Source organism: Chelonia mydas, chromosome 4 (assembly GCF_015237465.2).
Source record: "Chelonia mydas isolate rCheMyd1 chromosome 4, rCheMyd1.pri.v2, whole genome shotgun sequence".
Lineage (NCBI taxonomy): Eukaryota > Metazoa > Chordata > Testudines > Cheloniidae > Chelonia > Chelonia mydas.
Genome location: NC_057852.1, coordinates 140,896,834 through 140,917,993, shown reverse-complemented (window position 1 = coordinate 140,917,993; position 21,160 = coordinate 140,896,834). Strand labels below are relative to the sequence as shown.

Genomic DNA, 21,160 nt, shown 5'->3' with positions numbered 1-21,160 from the left:
GATTATCCTATCACTGCCTCCTGCCTGGGTTCTTGCTCCTTGCTTTGGAGCAGCTGGTGCTGGCCACTGTCAGCAACAGGAGACCGAGTTGGATGGAGTGCAGACTTTGGCAAGTCACCTGTCTGGAGCTCATTATCCTGGGCTAACTTTCCCCCCCTCTTCTGTCCATTTGCTGGGTCTAGAAAAGGGCACTCGGTTGGACTCTCTCTCCTACAGACTCTGGGGGAACTTGCCATGGCCAAGCCCCGTGCTCCTTCAGCTCTTCCCATGTTACTGGTGCTGGCAGCCGGCATGGCCACAATGGCTCTAAGGATTTGCAGTTTCTGATCCCCAGGCATTATGCCCTGACTGGCATCTCTGCCCTCCCAGGCCTCTTTCAGTGCTGTGATTTTCTCCGCATCTCACAGTGCCTGATTCTCCCCTCATGTGGTGGTTTTGACCTGGGGCAGCTCCACTGATCCACACCAGTGTAAGTGAGAGGGGAACTGGGTCCATCTCCTCTTACAGCTTCACGGGCATGCCCGGAGCAGGTGAGAAATGCCCCATGTGTTCCCAGCTCTTCGGCGCTGTGAGCCCTAGCATTCCTCACCCAGCTGCTGTCTCCAGCTGGGATCTGCTTTGGCTGCACTGAAATCCTGTTGCCTTGGGCCTTTCCATTGAGTCATTCGGTGTGGTGACTCCTTCCCGGGAGACAGCTGTCCCTGAGAACAAGCTGAGCATGATCTTTGCATCTCGTTCATTTCATCATGTCCTTATATGGCTTAATGGTGAAATCCTAGCGGATCTTAAACATAAAAAAGAAGCTTACAAGGAGTGGAAGGTTGGACATATGACCAGGGAAGAGTATAAAAATATTGCTCGGGCATGTAGGAAAGATATCAGGAGGGCCAAATCGCACCTGGAGCTGCAGCTAGCAAGAGATGTCAAGAGTAACAAGAAGGGTTTCTTCAGGTATGTTGGCAACAAGAAGAAAGCCAAGGAAAGTGTGGGCCCCTTACTGAATGAGGGAGGCAACCTAGTGACAGAGGATGTGGAAAAAGCTAATGTACTCAATGCTTTTTTTGCCTCTGTTTTCACTAACAAGGTCAGCTCCCAGACTGCTGTGCTGAGCATCACAAAATGGGGAAGAGATGGCCAGCCCTCTGTAGAGATAGAGGTGGTTAGGGACTATTTAGAAAAGCTGGACGTGCACAAGTCCATGGGGCCGGACGAATTGCATCCGCGAGTGCTGAAGGAATTGGCGGCTGTGATTGCAGAGCCCTTGGCCATTATCTTTGAAAACTCGTGGCGAACGGGGGAAGTCCCGGATGACTGGAAAAAGGCTAATGTAGTGCCCATCTTTAAAAAAAGGGAAGAAGGAGGATCCTGGGAACTACAGGCCAGTCAGCCTCACCTCAGTCCCTGGAAAAATCATGGAGCAGGTCCTCAAAGAATCAATCCTGAAGCACTTAGAGGAGAGGAAAGTGATCAGGAACAGTCAGCATGGATTCACCAAGGGAAGGTCATGCCTGACTAATCTAATCGCCTTTTATGATGAGATTACTGGTTCTGTGGATGAAGGGAAAGCAGTGGATGTATTGTTTCTTGACTTTAGCAAAGCTTTTGACACGGTCTCCCACAGCATTCTTGTCAGCAAGTTAAGGACGTATGGGCTGGATGAATGCACTATAAGGTGGGTAGAAAGCTGGCTAGATTGTCGGGCACAACGGGTAGTGATCAATGGCTCCATGTCTAGTTGGCAGCCGGTGTCAAGTGGCGTGCCCCAGGGGTCGGTCCTGGGGCCCGTTTTGTTCAATATCTTCATAAATGATCTGGAGGATGGTGTGGATTGCACTCTGAGCAAATTTGCGGATGATACTAAACTGGGAGGAGTGGTAGATACGCTGGAGGGGAGGGATAGGATACAGAAGGACCTAGACAAATTGGAGGATTGGGCCAAAAGAAATCTGATGAGGTTCAATAAGGATAAGTGCAGGGTCCTGCACTTAGGATGGAAGAATCCAATGCACCGCTACAGACTAGGGACCGAATGGCTAGGCAGCAGTTCTGCGGAAAAGGACCTAGGGGTGACAGTGGACGAGAAGCTGGATATGAGTCAGCAGTGTGCCCTTGTTGCCAAGAAGGCCAATGGCATTTTGGGATGTATAAGTAGGGGCATAGCGAGCAGATCGAGGGACGTGATCGTTCCCCTCTATTCGACACTGGTGAGGCCTCATCTGGAGTACTGTGTCCAGTTTTGGGCCCCACACTACAAGAAGGATGTGGATAAATTGGAAAGAGTCCAGCGAAGGGCAACAAAAATGATTAGGGGTCTAGAGCACATGACTTATGAGGAGAGGCTGAGGGAACTGGGATTGTTTAGTCTGCAGAAGAGAAGAACGAGGGGGGATTTGATAGCTGCTTTCAACTACCTGAAAGGGGGTTCCAAAGAGGATGGCTCTAGACTGTTCTCAGTGGTAGCAGATGACAGAACGAGGAGTAATGGTCTCAAGTTGCAATGGGGGAGGTTTAGATTGGATATTAGGAAAAACTTTTTCACTAAGAGGGTGGTGAAACACTGGAATGCGTTACCTAGGGAGGTGGTAGAATCTCCTTCCTTAGAGGTTTTTAAGGTCAGGCTTGACAAAGCCCTGGCTGGGATGATTTAACTGGGACTTGGTCCTGCTTTGAGCAGGGGGTTGGACTAGATGACCTTCTGGGGTCCCTTCCAACCCTGATATTCTATGATTCTATGATTCTATGATTCTATATCAGCCTTGCTTTCATCTGCAAACCTATCCCTCTGGCTTGGGCCTGCGTGACGCACAGTGCAGCCTCAAGGCCTGGCTCCTTGCCCCGGGGGGAGCGGTGATTACCTCTGGGCGCCCACGCTGTTCACGTGATCTCATGTTAGATGGCAGAAAGTCTGTCTGACTATCCATTCTCAGGGGCCTTTGTCACTCCAAGGCTGTCACGAACCCCCGCTCTCTCACCCTGCTGTTTGAGGCCCTTCCTGCCCCACTGCGAGCTGGCCCCTCAGTGGCAGACCCCATAGTAGCTCTCCAGGCCTACGTCCCCTGAAAGTTGGTCAGTGCCATTGGTTCCACATAGGGTGCACCTAGGGTGACCAGACAGCAAATATGAAAAATCAGGACAGGGGGTGGGAGGGTAACAGGAGCCTATATACGAAAAAGACCCAAAAACCGGGACTGTCCCTATAAAATGGGGACATCTGGTCACGCTAACTGCACCCGAAGGCCACTCAGAGCCTGCAGCTGGTGCAGAATGTATGACACACTGCTTCTCCCCGGGAGCAAGTGGGCGTGTGATCTCCAGTGGCTCCCACTAGGTCTCTGGTCCTTGGTCTTGACCTGCAGGATTCGTCCATGGGGCCGGACGAATTGCATCCGAGAGTGCTGAAGGAATTGGCGGCTGTGATTGCAGAGCCCTTGGCCATTATCTTTGAAAACTCGTGGCGAACGGGGGAAGTCCCGGATGACTGGAAAAAGGCTAATGTAGTGCCCATCTTTAAAAAAGGGAAGAAGGAGGATCCTGGGAACTACAGGCCAGTCAGCCTCACCTCAGTCCCTGGAAAAATCATGGAGCAGGTCCTCAAAGAATCAATCCTGAAGCACTTAGAGGAGAGGAAAGTGATCAGGAACAGTCAGCATGGATTCACCAAGGGAAGGTCATGCCTGACTAATCTAATCGCCTTTTATGATGAGATTACTGGTTCTGTGGATGAAGGGAAAGCAGTGGATGTATTGTTTCTTGACTTTAGCAAAGCTTTTGACACGGTCTCCCACAGCATTCTTGTCAGCAAGTTAAGGAAGTATGGGCTGGATGAATGCACTATAAGGTGGGTAGAAAGCTGGCTAGATTGTCGGGCTCAACGGGTAGTGATCAATGGCTCCATGTCTAGTTGGCAGCCGGTGTCAAGTGGAGTGCCCCAGGGGTCGGTCCTGGGGCCGGTTTTGTTCAATATCTTCATAAATGATCTGGAGGATGTGGTGGATTGCACTCTCAGCAAATTTGCGGATGATACTAAACTGGGAGGAGTGGTAGATACGCTGGAGGGGAGGGATAGGATACAGAAGGACCTAGACAAATTGGAGGATTGGGCCAAAAGAAATCTGATGAGGTTCAATAAGGATAAGTGCAGGGTCCTGCACTTAGGACGGAAGAACCCAATGCACCGCTACAGACTAGGGACCGAATGGCTAGGCAGCAGTTCTGCGGAAAAGGACCTAGGGGTGACAGTGGACGAGAAGCTGGATATGAGTCAGCAGTGTGCCCTTGTTGCCAAGAAGGCCAATGGCATTTTGGGATGTATAAGTAGGGGCATAGCGAGCAGATCGAGGGACGTGATCGTTCCCCTCTATTCGACACTGGTGAGGCCTCATCTGGAGTACTGTGTCCAGTTTTGGGCCCCACACTACAAGAAGGATGTGGATAAATTGGAAAGAGTCCAGCGAAGGGCAACAAAAATGATTAGGGGTCTAGAGCACATGACTTATGAGGAGAGGCTGAGGGAGCTGGGATTGTTTAGTCTGCAGAAGAGAAGAATGAGGGGGGATTTGATAGCTGCTTTCAACTACCTGAAAGGGGGTTCCAAAGAGGATGGCTCTAGACTGTTCTCAATGGTAGCAGATGACAGAACGAGGAGTAATGGTCTCAAGTTGCAATGGGGGAGGTTTAGATTGGATATTAGGAAAAACTTTTTCACTAAGAGGGTGGTGAAACACTGGAATGCGTTACCTAGGGAGGTGGTAGAATCTCCTTCCTTACAGGTTTTTAAGGTCAGGCTTGACAAAGCCCTGGCTGGGATGATTTAACTGGGACTTGGTCCTGCTTTGAGCAGGGGGTTGGACTAGATGACCTTCTGGGGTCCCTTCCAACCCTGATATTCTATGATTCTATGATTCTATGATCTGGCTACCAGGGAGTTTTTAAAAACGAAAAGGGATCCATCCAGGAAATGGAAGAAGGGGCATGTCACCAAGGAAGTTGTGATGATGCTGACTGTGGGAGCCAGCTGAGGTCACTCAATTAGGGTGAACTGCAAATGGAACAGGGCAGACAAACCCCAAACGCTGGTGGATATTCCAATACTTAGATTTACTAAGCCAGCACAAAACGACTTCTTTAGTGCCTCCCTGGTTACTCAGAAGTCCAAACAACACAGTTCCCTTAAAGTATCCAGCCTCAGGCTTCCATCCAGACACACATGTCAGATGTGACGATGATTACTGAAAATCTTATCTCGTCATATAAAAGAAAAGGTTCTTCTGATCCCAAAGGACCAGCCACACATCCAGGTCAATATAAAACTTAGATCTTATTTCAAATACATGCTTATAGTCAATTCTTGTTAACTAAACTAAAATTTATTAAAAAAGAAAAGAGAGTGAGTGTTGGTTAAAAGATCAATATACAGACAGATTTGAGTTCAGTTTCTTGAGGTCCAGATACATAGCAGAGGTGAGCTTGTAGCTGCCAAAAAGTCCTTTTAGAAATAGTCCATAGGTTTTAGTCCAATGTCCATATTCAGGGTGACTCCAGCCAGTGACTGGGGATCTCAATCCTTATGGCTTAAGGTTTCCCCCTCTTGAAACCCAAAGCAGATCTGAGATGAAGAAGGAGCGTGTCCCAGGGTCTTTATACATTTCCTGCAGCCTTTTGGCCTGAGAAAACAATAGGCTTAACTTTCCTTCTCCCAAACATCACAGGATAATTTATCCATTAAACAGTTCAGATACTGGTTACCACAACCTTCAAAGAGACATATAGACAATGATACCATTTGTGACGAAGTGGGACTGTTCTTAATGTTTCCTCTGAATAGTGTGGGGGTGACGCAGTTCCCCTATGAAGTTCTTAAGTATCTAGGGGGTGGGGTAAGGGTGTATGATGATTGCAGAGCCCTAGAGGGCAGGTGTGTGCAGGAGTCTGGACACAGAGAATGGCCGACACCCTGTTTCCTGGCAACTGATGGCCTGAGCTCTTCCGCCCTGCAAGGTGAGAGCTAAAGGGTTGGAGAACAAAGGAATCAGGTGACCTCCTGGCCCGGGAAAGGAACAAAGCCCAGAGGAGGAGGGGCTGGAGGGACTTTCAGTTTGGGGCTGGCTGGGACATGGAGTGAAGGGCAGACGTGGTTGTCTGGCTCACTGCCCCCCCCCCCCAAAATGGACCCAGCTGAGGGGTCCTGTTCTCTGCACCTGCAAGCTCTGTTTTAGACCATGTTCCTGTCATCTAATAAACCTCTGTTTTACTGGCTGGCTGAGAGTCAAGTCTGACTGCGAAGTTGGGGTGCAGGACCCTCTGGCTTCCCCAGGAGCCCTGCCTGAGCGGACTCGCTGGGGGAAGCGCACGGAGGGGCAGAGGATGCTGAATGCTCCGAGGTCAGACCCAGGAAGGTGGAAGCTGTGTGAGCTGTGTGTCCTGAAGACAGGCTGCTCACAGAAAGGCGACTGCCCCAGAGTCCTGACTGGCTTCATGGGGAGCAGTTCCAGAGCATCGCCCGGGGACTCCGTGACAACTGGTGGCAGCGGTGGGATGTACTGCACCCCGTGGATGGCGCTTCCTGCAGTAAGTGACTGGGGAGCAGTAAAACGAAGGGGGATTGACGAGGACCAGGCGTGCTGAAGGCTCAGAGAGGAGCGGTTTCAGGGGGCGGTAAACCCCTGGGAGTGTGTGACCAGCGAGAAGGACTGTGCAGTAATGGGGTCCCCCTGGGGACTGCAGTGAGCAGGCTCAGGGGTGGAGGAGCCTGCGGCTTGGCCCTGGGAGAGAGAAGGACTTTTGCAGTAACAGGGTTCCCCTGGGGATTGCAGCGAGCAGTCCAAGGGGCGGAGGAGTCTGCGGCTCGACCCTGGCAAAGAGGTGGTGACCTCGAAAAAGCTGGCATACTTGGGGTTCTTCCTGGAAACCGTGGGGAGCTGAGAGCACACAGGCTTGTGAGTCCACAACAACGTGGGAAGAGCGGAGTGACGGCCTGTCACTGTTTCCTTAAGAAGGACATTGTAACCCTGTGCAGAAAGCGAGGGTTGAGCATTGGAAAGTTCACGAAGGCACAGTTAATCGTGCAGCTGCAGGAGGAGGACCACTCTAGGAACAGATTCCTGACCCAAATGGGGCTATCGCAGGATCTGGGAGCAGCTGGAGTGGTAGCCAGGCATCGCCAAGACTCCTGTCCCCGACCAGACGAGGGTCTTCACGATCGGGTTCCCCATCCGGGGATCGGAGATGCATGGGTTGGAGCTGAGTCCGAGAGAGCAAGAGGACTGTGAGAGACAGCGAGAGCCCGAGAAAGAGCTGCAGAAGCAGCAGCAGCATGAACTGGCGGTGGGGGAGCGGAGAGGCCTAGGGGACCTCCCAGGGGTGAGTGGGGATAGACCCCGGGGGGCCAGTTCCGCAGGGAACCTCGAGACTAAATTGCTGCCCCTGGTTAAGGAGTGGAGGGATGTGGATGCCCACCTCACTGCCTTTGAGCAGGCTGGAGATCTGAACCAGGGGGACCCTGCGGAAAAGCCCCGGTGTCTAGCTCCCTCGCTGGGTCCCAAGGCCGTAGACTCCGTCAGCCAGATGGATGGGGAGGTGGACGGGCTCCCACTCCTGACCCCAACCTATATGTCTGTGTGGAGTTTCCTGGGGTCGGGCCCCTCGGACCCCCAGGGGGAGCGGAAGGTGATGGTCAATGGGGAGACATTCCTGGGGTGGCGAGACCCTGGGACAGAGAGAACTGTTGTCAGGCCCTGGGTGGTGCAGCCTCAGATGCTGAGGGGCTGTGTGAGCTGGGTAAGGGTCCCAGGGATGAAGCCCCTCGCCCTGCCTACTGCCCAGATCCCTGTGCAGACCCAGGAGGGGTCAGGCTGGCTGGTTGTTGGGGTTCTCCGGGATATCGGCTGCGAGACCCTGTTGTGGGGTGACTGTGTCTCTTTGGGACAGGATCCAGACCCTGCTCCTGTAACTGCCAAGGGTTTGAATTTGAATCCAGGGAACCAATCGGTGGAGAGGGAAATGGTCAGTGAAAATGCAGATGACCTGGCTGGCAGCAGGGAGGAGCGGCTAGGCTCAGGCTACCTGCCTGCCTGTAACCAGACCCCTGGGGCTGGGTGGGACAGAGAGATGCTCCCTGCGCCCTTGCACACTGGAGAAGGGGCTCACGCTGGCTCTGATGCTGTGAGGAAAGCAGCGAGCTCGCTGCCTACCCTCACTGGGACAGCAAGGGCAGTGCTGAGCAAGGGGGAAGATAAGACCCCAGCTGAGTGGGGGGAGACACAGGCAGGGCAGGGGATCTGTGGGGAGTGGCAAGGTGTTGGTAAGGAAAGTCTGGATGAGCCTAGGCAGCCTTGTGAGCCGATGGCTGTGTCTAGTCAGCAGGGTGGGAAGGCGAGGAGAGTGGAAGATGAGTGTCCCTGGACCTTACCTGTTAGCTGGGTGGAGAATTGGGACAGGGAAGGAAATGTGCCTGTGTCTGTCAGGGGATTGACTTGCCTATGGAGGGAGCTACCCTGATCTCCAAGCAGTTGTCTGTGACCAGCCTTGTGTGCTGGGACAAGGGGAATGAGATCCCAAGCTGTGTGTCTGGGAAGGGAGAACGTGTGTCCGGCTCTTCTTTGTCTGTGGAGCAGACAGAAGGGGCCTTTCAGCCTGTGATGGTTGAGGATAGCGCAGTTGTCTCAGAGTTGGTTCTGGATTCAGCTAAAGCCCAGGAAGGGAAGGGTCCTAAGTTTGTGTCTGCTCGGGAGAATGGCCCTGTAACTAGGTCGCATCCAGTTAGTGTCTATGTAAAATCCCAGAGCCCAGACAATTCTGGTGCTTGTATTTTGCCTGTTGCTAGTGTTTTGTTGGGAAAGGGTGTCGCAACTCTGTCTAGTCAGGGTGAGATCCTAGCCAGGGCACAAGGAGAGCATGAAGGTGTGTGATTGTGTTACCTACTGAGGGTGTGGAAACCTGTAGCAAGAAGGAAAAGATTCCTGAACTTGTGTGTGGCAAAGGGAAGGAGAATGCTTCTGACCTTTTCTCTAGGAAGTCTGTCAGTTTGCCTGAAAGGGGATTGTGTAGGAATCCGCCGGATGGACCAGAGGTAATTCTGGATGTAAGGGAGACCCAGAAAGGGTCTGTTGTTGCTCAGGAAAGTGTTCCTCTAGAGCAAGCCCTAGGTAAAGAGGGTAAGGGCAGAATTTCTGTGAGGGGTGAATTGTTGCATAGAAAAGCCCTAGGGAAAGGAATCCTCATGGAGTCTTTGCAAGCAGTTTACTGCCACTGAAGGGTGTGAAAGTGATTTAATCAAGACAGTTTCAGTTCCTAACAGCCAGAAATTTTCTGTTGTGAATGGATCCACTGACTGTCCTGTTGAAAGATCCAGTGTGGAGAGCCTTGAGAAGGTCTCAGATGAAGTGAAAGCTGTTAAGAAAGTTAAACCGTCCTATAACCAAGTGGCTGTGTTTGGCCAGCTTGATGGGGAGAAGACCCAATCCCAGTTTGACCCCCTGGGGTTTTGGGGTGGCCAAAGGGCACGGGCCGCATAAACCTTCCCACATGCGGCCTGTGAGTGCTATCGACCACCCCCGACCTAAGGGAGGGCGTGAAACTGGAAGGGCCTGGTGTAACTCCTACCAAGGAATGGGAGAGATGCTGGGGCATCCATGGGAACGTTGGTGGCTTCGAACTTCCCCAGGTCACTGGCTAAAGTGACCGCGCTCAGTTCGATCTCGAAGGGGGGAGAGATGTGACGAAGTGGGACTGTTCTTAATGTTTCCTCTGAATAGTGTGGGGGTGACGCAGTTCCCCTATGAAGTTCTTAAGTATCTAGGGGGTGGGGTAAGGGTGTATGATGATTGCAGAGCCCTAGAGGGCAGGTGTGTGCAGGAGTCTGGACACAGAGAATGGCCGACACCCTGTTTCCTGGCAACTGATGGCCTGAGCTCTTCCGCCCTGCAAGGTGAGAGCTAAAGGGTTGGAGAACAAAGGAATCAGGTGACCTCCTGGCCCGGGAAAGGAATAAAGCCCAGAGGAGGAGGGGCTGGAGGGACTTTCAGTTTGGGGCTGGCTGGGACAGGGAGTGAAGGGCAGACGTGGTTGTCTGGCTCACTGCCCCCCCTCCCCAAAATGGACCCAGCTGAGGGGTCCTGTTCTCTGCACCTGCAAGCTCTGTTTTAGACCATGTTCCTGTCATCTAATAAACCTCTGTTTTACTGGCTGGCTGAGAGTCAAGTCTGACTGCGAAGTTGGGGTGCAGGACCCTCTGGCTTCCCCAGGAGCCCTGCCTGAGCGGACTCGCTGGGGGAAGCGCACGGAGGGGCAGAGGATGCTGAATGCTCCGAGGTCAGACCCAGGAAGGTGGAAGCTGTGTGAGCTGTGTGTTCTGAAGACAGGCTGCTCACAGAAAGGCGACTGCCCCAGAGTCCTGACTGGCTTCATGGGGAGCAGTTCCAGAGCATCGCCCAGGGACTCCGTGACACCATTTCACTCATGATTTCAACAATTTCCATCCCACCATCAACCTCAGCCTGGTCCAGTCCACACAAGAGATCCACTTCCTGGACACTACAGTGCTAATAAACGATGGTCACATAAACACCACCCTATGCCGGAAACCTACTGACCGCTATTCCTACCTACATGCCTCCAGCTTTCACCCTGACCACACCACACGATCCATTGTCTACAGCCAAGCTCTGCGATACAACCGCATTTGCTCCAACCCCTCAGACAGAGACAGACACCTACAAGATCTCTATCAAGCATTCTTACAACTACAATACCCACCTGCGGAAGTGAAGAAACAGATTGATAGAGCCAGAAGAGTTCCCAGAAGTCACCTACTACAAGACAGGCCCAACAAAGAAAATAACAGAACGCCACTAGCCGTCACCTTCAGCCCCCAACTAAAACCCCTCCAATGCATTATTAAGGATCTACAACCTATCCTGAAGGACGACCCATCACTCTCACAGATCTTGGGAGACAGGCCAGTCCTTGCCTACAGACAGCCCCCCAACCTGAAGCAAATACTCACCAGCAACCACATACCACACAACAGAACCACTAACCCAGGAACCTATCCTTGCAACAAAGCCCGTTGCCAGCTGTGCCCACATATCTATTCAGGGGACACAATCACAGGGCCTAATAACATCAGCCACACTATCAGAGGCTTGTTCACCTGCACATCCACCAATGTGATCTATGCCATCATGTGCCAGCAATGCCCCTCTGCCATGTACATTGGTCAAACTGGACAGTCTCTACGTAAAAGAATAAATGGACACAAATCAGATGTCAAGAATTATAACATTCATAAACCAGTCGGAGAACACTTCAATCTCTCTGGTCACGCGATTACAGACATGAAAGTTGCGATATTACAACAAAAAAACTTCAAATCCAGACTCCAGCGAGAGACTGCTGAATTGGAATTCATTTGCAAATTGGATACAATTAACTTAGGCTTGAATAAGACTGGGAGTGGCTAAGTCATTATGCAAGGTAAGCTATTTCCCCTTGTTTTTTCCTACCCCCCCCCCCCCAGACGTCCTTGTTAAACACTGGATTTGTGCTGGAAATGGCCCACCTTGATTATCATACACATTGTAAGGCGAGTGGTCACTTTAGGTAAGCTATTACCAACAGGAGAGTGGGTTTGTGGGGGGGGGGGGAAGGGGGAGAGAAAACCTGGATTTCTGCTGGAAATGGCCCAACTTGATTATCATACACATTGTAAGACGAGTGGTCACTTTAGATAAGCTATTACCAGCAGGAGAGTTGGGTGGGGGGAGGTATTTTTTCATGCTTTGTGTGTATAAAAAGATCTTCTACACTTTCCACAGTATGCATCCGATGAAGTGAGCTGTAGCTCATGAAAGCTTATGCTCAAATAAATTGGTTAGTCTCTAAGGTGCCACAAGTACTCCTTTTCTTATTTCACTCAAGTATCTTCCTAAATATTAATACCCCTTTTTTGATCTTTGAATCAAAGCTTTAACACTAGAGAAGACTTGTTTGCTTACATCACAAGACCTGAGGAAACATCTACCCTTCTATCTCTAACCATGCCGACTGCATTTCAAAGCTCTATTAATTTACATCTCTTCCTAACCTGTCTTTAAAGTTCAGCCATGGGTCATGTCAGTCTGTGAGTTAATTAACTCTTTCTGGCCCTGTGTCACCTATCAATGAGATATTAAAAATTTTACACTCATAACGTCGCAGAAGGATACATGAGACAGCGTGAGCGTATAGGGACAAAATCAGGAAAGCCAAGGCAAGGAAGGTATTACAACTGGCAAGGAATGTTAGAGACAAGAAGGGGTTGTACAAATACGTCACACAAAAAAGAAAGCACAAGAACGGAGTGGGTGCGCTGTTCAGTGGAGAAGGTGAGCTGGTAACAGAAGATGATAGGGAGGCAGAGCTGCTCAATGCCTACCTTGCTTCAGTCTGCTCACAAAAATGTCATCTGACCAGACAGCTAGTCAAGTTACCATAGGCAATAAAGGGGAAGGGATGCAGATCCGGAGAAGTAAAGAACACGACAGAGATCTTCTAACTAATTTGAATGAATTCAAGTCAGCAGGGCTGGAGCCGTTCACGGCCGGGCACTGAAGGAATTGGCAGAAGAAATCTTGGCACCACTGTCAATAATATTTACAAACTCATGGATGACAGGAGAGGTTCTGGAAGACTGGAGAAGGGCTGAGGTGGTGCCCATCTTTAAAAAGGGGAAAACGGAGGAGTCAGGGAACTATTGACCAGTCAGCCTATCCTCCATACCTGGGAAGCTACGACAGCCATGTATAAAACATTCCATTTGCAAATACCTGGAGGATGAAGGGGTGATCACCAGCAGCCACCATGGATTTACCAAGAACAAATCATGCCAAACCAGATTGATTTCCTTCTCTGACAGGGTAACTGATTTGGTGGATACGGAAAAAGTGGTGGACATAATATACCTGGATATTAAGTCTTCTGGCACAGTTCCACATGACATTCTAATAAGTAAGCTGGAGAAATGTGGGCTCAGCAGAACTACCATTAGGTGGATACATAATTGGCTAAACAACCACAAACAAAGAGTAACTATTAATGGAATGATGTCAGATTAGAGGAAGGTCTCAAGTGGGGTTCCACAGGGATCTGTTCTGGGTCCGACGTTATTTAACATCTTTATTAATGATGTGGCTGTAGGTATAGAGAGCACACTGATCCAGTTTGCAGATGACACAAAGCTGGGGAGGTTGAAGACGCTTTGGAGGCTAGAGCTAAAATCCAGAGGGATCTTGATAAATTGGAGAACTGGGCTATAGACAACAACATGAAATTCAGCAAAGACAAATGTGAGGTGCTACACCTAGGGAAGAAAAAACAAATGCACAAATACAGAATGAGGCAGAACTGGCTTGGCAGCAGCACTGCTGAGAAGGATCTGGGAGTCGGGGTGGGTCACAACCTCCACAGCAATGCGATGCTGTTGCAGAAAAAGCAAATGCTTAGGTTGCATTAACAAAGGCCTCGTATGCAAGTCGCAGGAGGTGATAGCACCGCTCTACTTGGCGCTGGGTAGGCCTCAGCTGAAGTTCTGGTCACCAATGTCTAGAAAGGTTGTAGAGAAACTGGAAAGGGGCGAGCAACAAAGATGATCAAAGGGATGACTGCAACACAAGCCCTATGAGCAAAGGCTGAAGAAACGGGTATGTTCGTTTGGAAAAGAGGAGATTAACAGGGGACATGACAGTGAACTTCAGATACTTGAAAGACTCCAGCCCAGCAGATTTAGATTAAATCTCAGGACAAACTTCCTCACTGTAAGAACAGGAGGACAATGGAACAGACGGCTGGGGAGGTCGTGGAATCTCCTGCACGGGAGGGTTTCAAAAGGAGGCTGGAGCCGTCTGTCTGGGATGGGTCAGACACAGCACATCTTGGCAGGGAGTTGGACTAGATGACCCCTGCAGTCCCTTCTAACTCTATGGGTCTATGAGCTCGTCTCCCCTCCCCCATGATACCACAGTAGTCACCACCTGCAAGGTGCCCCCTGCTTTAACCGGTCTCGGTATCTGAGCTGGCCTGACCATCAGTTACTGACAAACCCTTTGTGCCTGTGTAACACCGGCAGACCCCAGTTGCCGGCGGGCGGGATTGAACCTGGGGCCGCTGGAGCTTAGTGCAGGAACCTCTACTGCAGGAGCTAAAAGCCAACTGGCTGTTGAGAGACTCGTGTTCTCTCTCTCTTTAAGTGGTCTTGGTGCCACAGAACTCCACACCCCGGAAGTGTGGGGGTTACACCTGCAGAGGTCAGGCTGCCCTGGGGTTTCTCGGGCTCTTCCTGAATGCTGAGTTCAGCAAAACTCAAACTTCAGAAACCCGGGATACAGAGGCCACGGGGCCCTGGCTGCTTTACCCCACAAGCCTTTCCCAACAGAGTCTGTGCCCTTCTGAGCGCACCAGGCTTGTCAGGCGGCAGGCTGGGGGCTGGCCTAGGGCAAGGTGCCCTTGTGGTGAGCGATCACCTGGGGGGCGAGCTGCCAGTGCTCCGGGCAGCAGGGTTGGAAGCCAAGCATCCCAGAACCACTCTGGGGAAGCAGAGCCATCGGCACCCGAGCCTGGGGGGCCAGAACAGCCCGGAGACCCCTCAGTGCCTATGAGAGAGACGCGGCTCCTTTCCCCACGGCACTCCTCGCGCAGGGCTGGACGGTCTCTGCTCCACTGAAGTGATTTCCCTTTGTCCCGGAAGGCCTAATCCAGAAACCACGTAGGCTGCCTGGATATCTCCCCTCCGCCCCCCAGGCATGGCTTCCCCCCAGCCTGCTCCCTCTGCCCACTGCTGTAGTCACTGGGTGCAACCAGCTGCCCTGCCTCAGGGTTTCAGTCACTGGCACAGCACCGTGGGGACACAGCCGGGCCGGTGTCCCAGTGGGGTGTAGGCAGCGGGGGGCGCTGATGGCAGTTTGGCAGAGGCTCCTGTGCCCCACAGCGTCTCCGAGGGAAGGACGGATACGGACCCTGGACTTCAGGAAAGCAGACTTTGACTCCCTCAGGGAACAGATGGCCAGGATCCCCTGGGGGACTAACATGAAGGGGAAGGGAGTCCAGGAGAGCTGGCTGTATTTCAAGGAATCCCTGTTGAGGTTACAGGGACAAACCATCCCGATGAGTCGAAAGAATAGTAAATATGGCAGGCGACCAGCTTGGCTTAATGGTGAAATCCTAGCGGATCTTAAACATAAAAAAGAAGCTTACAAGAAGTGGAAGGTTGGACATATGACCAGGGAAGAGTATAAAAATATTGCTCGGGCATGTAGGAAAGATATCAGGAGGGCCAAATCGCACCTGGAGCTGCAGCTAGCAAGAGATGTCAAGAGTAACAAGAAGGGTTTCTTCAGGTATGTTGGCAACAAGAAGAAAGCCAAGGAAAGTGTGGGCCCCTTACTGAATGAGGGAGGCAACCTAGTGACAGAGGATGTGGAAAAAGCTAATGTACTCAATGCTTTTTTTGCCTCTGTTTTCACTAACAAGGTCAGCTCCCAGACTGCTGTGCTGGGCATCACAAAATGGGGAAGAGATGGCCAGCCCTCTGTAGAGATAGAGGTGGTTAGGGACTATTTAGAAAAGCTGGACGTGCACAAGTCCATGGGCCGGACGAATTGCATCCGAGAGTGCTGAAGAATTGGCGGCTGTGATTGCAGAGCCCTTGGCCATTATCTTTGAAAACTCGTGGCGAACGGGGGAAGTCCCGGATGACTGGAAAAAGGCTAATGTAGTGCCCATCTTTAAAAAAGGGAAGAAGGAGGATCCTGGGAACTACAGGCCAGTCAGCCTCACCTCAGTCCCTGGAAAAATCATGGAGCAGGTCCTCAAAGAATCAATCCTGAAGCACTTAGAGGAGAGGAAAGTGATCAGGACAGTCAGCATGGATTCACCAAGGGAAGGTCATGCCTGACTAATCTAATCGCCTTTTATAATGAGATTACTGGTTCTGTGGATGAAGGGAAAGCAGTGGATGTATTGTTTCTCGACTTTAGCAAAGCTTTTGACACGGTCTCCCACAGCATTCTTGTCAGCAAGTTAAGGAAGTATGGGCTGGATGAATGCACTATAAGGTGGGTAGAAAGCTGGCTAGACTGTCGGGCTCAACGGGTAGTGATCAATGCCTCCATGTCTAGTTGGCAGCCGGTGTCAAGTGGAGTGCCCCAGGGGTCGGTCCTGGGGCCGGTTTTGTTCAATATCTTCATAAATGATCTGGAGGATGGTGTGGATTGCACTCTCAGCAAATTTGCGGATGATACTAAACTGGGAGGAGTGGTAGATACGCTGGAGGGGAGGGATAGGATACAGAAGGACCTAGACAAATTGGAGGATTGGGCCGAAAGAAATCTGATGAGGTTCAATAAGGATAAGTGCAGGGTCCTGCACTTAGGATGGAAGAATCCAATGCACCGCTACAGACTAGGGACCGAATGGCTAGGCAGCAGTTCTGCGGAAAAGGACCTAGGGGTGACAGTAGACGAGAAGCTGGATATGAGTCAGCAGTGTGCCCTTGTTGCCAAGAAGGCCAATGGCATTTTGGGATGTATAAGTAGGGGCATAGCGAGCAGATCGAGGGACGTGATCGTTCCCCTCTATTCGACACTGGTGAGGCCTCATCTGGAGTACTGTGTCCAGTTTTGGGCCCCACACTACAAGAAGGATGTGGATAAATTGGAAAGAGTCCAGCGAAGGGCAACAAAAATGATTAGGGGTCTAGAGCACATGACTTATGAGGAGAGGCTGAGGGAACTGGGATTGTTTAGTCTGCAGAAGAGAAGAACGAGGGGGGATTTGATAGCTGCTTTCAACTACCTGAAAGGGGGTTCCAAAGAGGATGGCTCTAGACTGTTCTCAGTGGTAGCAGATGACAGAACGAGGAGTAATGGTCTCAAGTTGCAATGGGGGAGGTTTAGATTGGATATTAGGAAAAACTTTTTCACTAAGAGGGTGGTGAAACACTGGAATGCGTTACCTAGGGAGGTGGTAGAATCTCCTTCCTTACAGGTTTTTAAGGTCAGGCTTGACAAAGCCCTGGCTGGGATGATTTAACTGGGACTTGGTCCTGCTTTGAGCAGGGGGTTGGACTAGATGACCTTCTGGGGTCCCTTCCAACCCTGATATTCTATGATTCTATGATTCTATGACGGGCCAGCTGGGGTGCAGCTGTGGGCGTTCCCAGCCTGCCTCACCCTGGAAGAGTGAGACCCAGGCGGGAGAATCCCTTGAGAAGGAGCTGGGATAGCTCTTGCCTCATCTGCGCCAAACCCAGGCCCTGCCCAGTCTCTTTGCTGCCAGACAGGCCACGGCACCTGGAGCTTCTGAGTCACTCGTCTGCCTGGGCCTGTTTTATTAGCATAAAAGAAAGAGTTCAACCCCCAGAGACTCCTAGCTGCTTTGCCAGGCTGCCCGGCCAAGCGCCCCGCGGAAGGGCTGCTCCTGCCCAGCCCTGCAGGTCTCGTGCTCGTGCCACCTGGCTGGCATGCAGAGCTGCGTCCCGGCCCCGGGGGACCCCCTGCAGGTCTCATGCTCCCCCGAACCCAGCTGTCTCTGTTCCCCAGAGCTTTCTGCTGGGGAGGTGCTGCCAGAGCCTGCCCTCAGCTCCTTCCTAGATCCTAATTACTCCCCGCATCATCATGTGAAGCCTGGTCACCTGACCCGACAAGCACCGGGGAGGCAGGTAGTTGGGCACAAGTGGGGCTCAGTCCAGCTCCTCGGGAAGGGGCAGGCCCCCCTGTGGCAGGTGTCCTCCCAGGCAGGGGAAAGCACGTGGGAGTGTCCGGGCTGCACCTGCTCGAGGAATAAACAGGCCTCCGGCTCTAGATCCGCGAGTACAAAACTCACCCCCGCCCCTCAGGGCTCCGGGGGTCTGACTATAAGGCCCTGCCGATGTGCTGCCCCCCGGCGCGGTTCCCAGAGCCCACGCAGTGACTGACTTTGCTCCTCTGCAGGGGTGACGGCCAATTCCCTCAACCCTGGCATCGTGAAGACACAAATCATGCGCCACTTCAACTGGCTGGTTCGCCTGCTATTCCGCATCACCAGCATCTTCTTAATGGTACGTGCAATGGCGGGGCAGTGGGGGGCCCAGGATGGACTCTCCCCAAAGCCCAGAAGTGTGTGGGGCCTGGAGGGCATAGGCGGCTCTGGCAGACGGCAATGGGATGCTCTATTCACTCGCTGGCCCTACGGGATGGGGGCAGCGTAGGGCCAGCGAGTGAATAGAGCAGACCCTCGGGGGGCAGGGCACAAGTGTCCAGTTGGCTCTGTTGTGGGCTGACTTACAGCGGGGTCCCCAAAAGCTCGGTCCGCACCTTGCCCCCGGAAGGTCTGACCCTGGGGTCTAGCTCAGTGGGGCTGGCTGAGGGTCCAGGCAGCTGCGGTCAGGGTGGGGAGCTTCTGGCACACAGGCTCTGAGTGCCAGGGTGCTGCAGGAAGGGAGTCACACTGGGAGGTGGGGGCATTTCCGGGGTCCCTCAGGAGCGTCCCCGAGCAAACGCCACAGAGAGAGTAAACCCGGGGGAGTAGCAGCAGCCATAGAGGGAGGCTTTACCCTAATTCCCACCTCCAAGGCACGTCACCCTCTGCACAGAGCGGGACTGAGCCAAGTCCCCTTGGGGGGTATTCGAACCCTCCCACCATTAAGGAGCCCTCCTCTCCTCCATGCCCAGGGGACATGACTGGGCCTCAATGCTTGAGCCCGAAGAGACCAGAGAACCTGGCCCCTGCTGCCCTGGCCAGAGCTGCCATGGAGGCGAGGCCAGGACCGAAGTTCCCTCGAAGCTGCCCAGCCGCACAGCGAGCTATCCAGGGCCGCGCAGCCGGGGAGAGGCGCCTCTCCCCGGCCCCAGAGCTGCTGCGGCGAGAGGGGGCTGGGGGGAGTCCCGTCTCCCCACTGCAACCCCGGGGCAGCCTGCACCCCAAACCCTCATCCCTGGCTCCACCCCAGAGCCCGCATCCCCAACTGGAGCTCTCACCCCCCGCCCCCAACCCTCTGCCCCAGCCCTGAGCCCCCTCCCACACTCTGAACCCCTCGGCCCCACCCCAGAGCCCGCACCTCCAGCCAAAGCCATCACCCGCCCACACCCCAACCCTCTGCCCCAATCCTCAGCCCCATCCCCTCCACACATCATCTCCACATTGGTGCACATAGCAAAATTCACTCCGCACATGGATGGAAAAAGTTAGAGGGCACATTGGCCAGGACTGCAGTGGGATGGCTGGGCAGGGGGGGTCCGGCTAGACGACAGAGAAGGCTGCTTTTAAAACGGAGTTAGCTACCGGCCTTGGGGCCCCTAATGCCTAGTGTAGACACAGCCCAACCCCGCAGGGTACAGTGCAGCCAGCTAACACAACTGCCTGGACCTGGGTGCAGGGACTTTGCCCCCGGCTGGAGCGTGTCCCGCTGTCTGGGGGGTGCCCCCTGCTCGAGGACAGGCAGCATGGCAAGGAGATAGCACCCCTCCCAGCGGGTGACCCCAGCGCTGAGAGCTGGGGGCCTCCCGGGGAGCACTCCAGGCTGCTCTGCTTCCCCTGGGGTCTGCCGGCTGCTGTTCCCCCCCCAGGCCAGGCCAGGCCCACCTATTCCCTGCGCCTCACCCACCCCCCATCTACTGCCCCCCTTGCCCCAACCCCCCATCTACTGCCCCCCTCGCCCCGACCCCCGCCTATTGCCTGCCCCTCGCCCACCCCCCACCTACTGCCCCTCTCGCCCCCACCCCCACCTATTCCCTGCCCCTCTCCCTGCCCCCCACCCCAGGGCCCAGCCCCCCAGACTGTGCCTCGGCCCCGCTGTCCCTCCCTCCCTGCTGCAGGGCCCTGGTCCCACTCACTGCTCCCTGTCTCTGCAGTTGTGGGGCTGCGATGGCATCAAAGCCTCGGTGGGGGGCTTGAGCTCTGCCCCTCTGGTGCTGCCAGGTGGGGTTTGCGCAGTGCCGGGGGGCTGGCGGGATGGGGAGCTGCTGCTGAGACTGTTTGACCCCCCTTCTCTCCAGTCTGCCGAGGAGGGAGCAGCCAGCACCATTTACTGTGCCGTCTCGGAGGAGGTCGCGGGTGTCACGGGGAAGTACTTCGACAGCGACTGCAGGCTGATGCTGCCCTCTGCGGCTGCCCGCGACCCGGGCCTGGCCCGCAAGCTGTGGGAGGAGTCGGAGCGACGGACGGGCCTCGCTGAGAGCAGGGGCATGTGAGCCATGGAGCCCGTCACCCCTGCCCTGCAGCACCCGGCTACTCCCGCGGGAGCTGGGACCCGGGGCGAGCAGGAGGGGAGATGGGGTCGCGCGGAAGCCAGGAAGGTGGGAATTAGCTGAGCCATTGCAAGGTAGGGATGCCAACTTTCTACTCGCACAGAACCAAACACCCTTTGCCCCACTCCCTGCCCCTTCTCCGAGCCCTCCCACGCCCCCGTCACTCGCACTCCCATCCTCACTCACTCACTCACTCACTTTCTCCAGGCTGGCTTAGTGGGTTGGGGTGCGGGCTCTGGGGTGAGGCTGAGGGGTTTGAGGTGCAGGAGAGTGCTCCAGGCTAGGATTGGGGGTTTGGCAGATGGGAGGGAGATCAGGGCTGGGGCAGGGGGTTGGGGCCTGGCCTCTGGCTGGGGGTTCAGACTCTGGGGTGGGGCTGGGGATGAGGGGTTTGGGATGCAGGAGGGTGATCAGGGCTGGGGCATGGGGTTGGGGCACGGGAGGGCGTCGGGGTGTAGGCTCTGGGCAGTGCTTACCTCAAGCAGCTCCCGAAAGCAGCGGCATGTCCCCCCCTCCAGCTCCTACACAGAGGCCCAGCCAGGAGGCTCTGGCGCTGCCCTGTCCACAGGCACCGCCCCTGCAATTCCCATTGGCTCTGGTTCTCGACCAATGGGAGCTGCGGAGCCGGCGCTATGGGCATAGGCAGTGCGCGGAGCCCCCTGGCTGCCCCTACGCCAAGGAGCAAGAGGGGGGACATACCACTGCTTCCGGGAGCCACATGGAGCCATGGCAGGCAGGGAGCCTGCCTTAGCCCCGCGCTGCCGCTGACCAGTCTTTGAACGGCCCAGTCAGTGGTGCTGACCGGAGTTGCCAGGGTCCCTTTCAGTCGAAAACCGGACACCTGGCAACCCTATTGCAAGGGCCCACTGCCTCCATGCTGCCGAGTGCCAGCTCCTCCCCCACCC

General features: G+C 53.9%; 1 protein-coding gene across 1 annotated transcript in view; it reads left to right on the top strand.

Annotated features, from left to right (window-relative positions):
* LOC102931771 (retinol dehydrogenase 12) overlaps positions 1-20,559 on the top strand; it is a 60,181-nt gene extending 39,622 nt beyond the window's left edge. The window contains exons 5-6 of the mRNA XM_037898498.2: positions 17,961-18,067; positions 20,004-20,559. Of these exons, the coding sequence (XP_037754426.1) occupies positions 17,961-18,067; positions 20,004-20,198 (302 nt within the window). The 3' untranslated portion in view covers positions 20,199-20,559. The remainder of the gene's footprint in view (positions 1-17,960; positions 18,068-20,003) is intronic.
* The last annotated feature ends 601 nt before the right edge of the window (positions 20,560-21,160 follow it).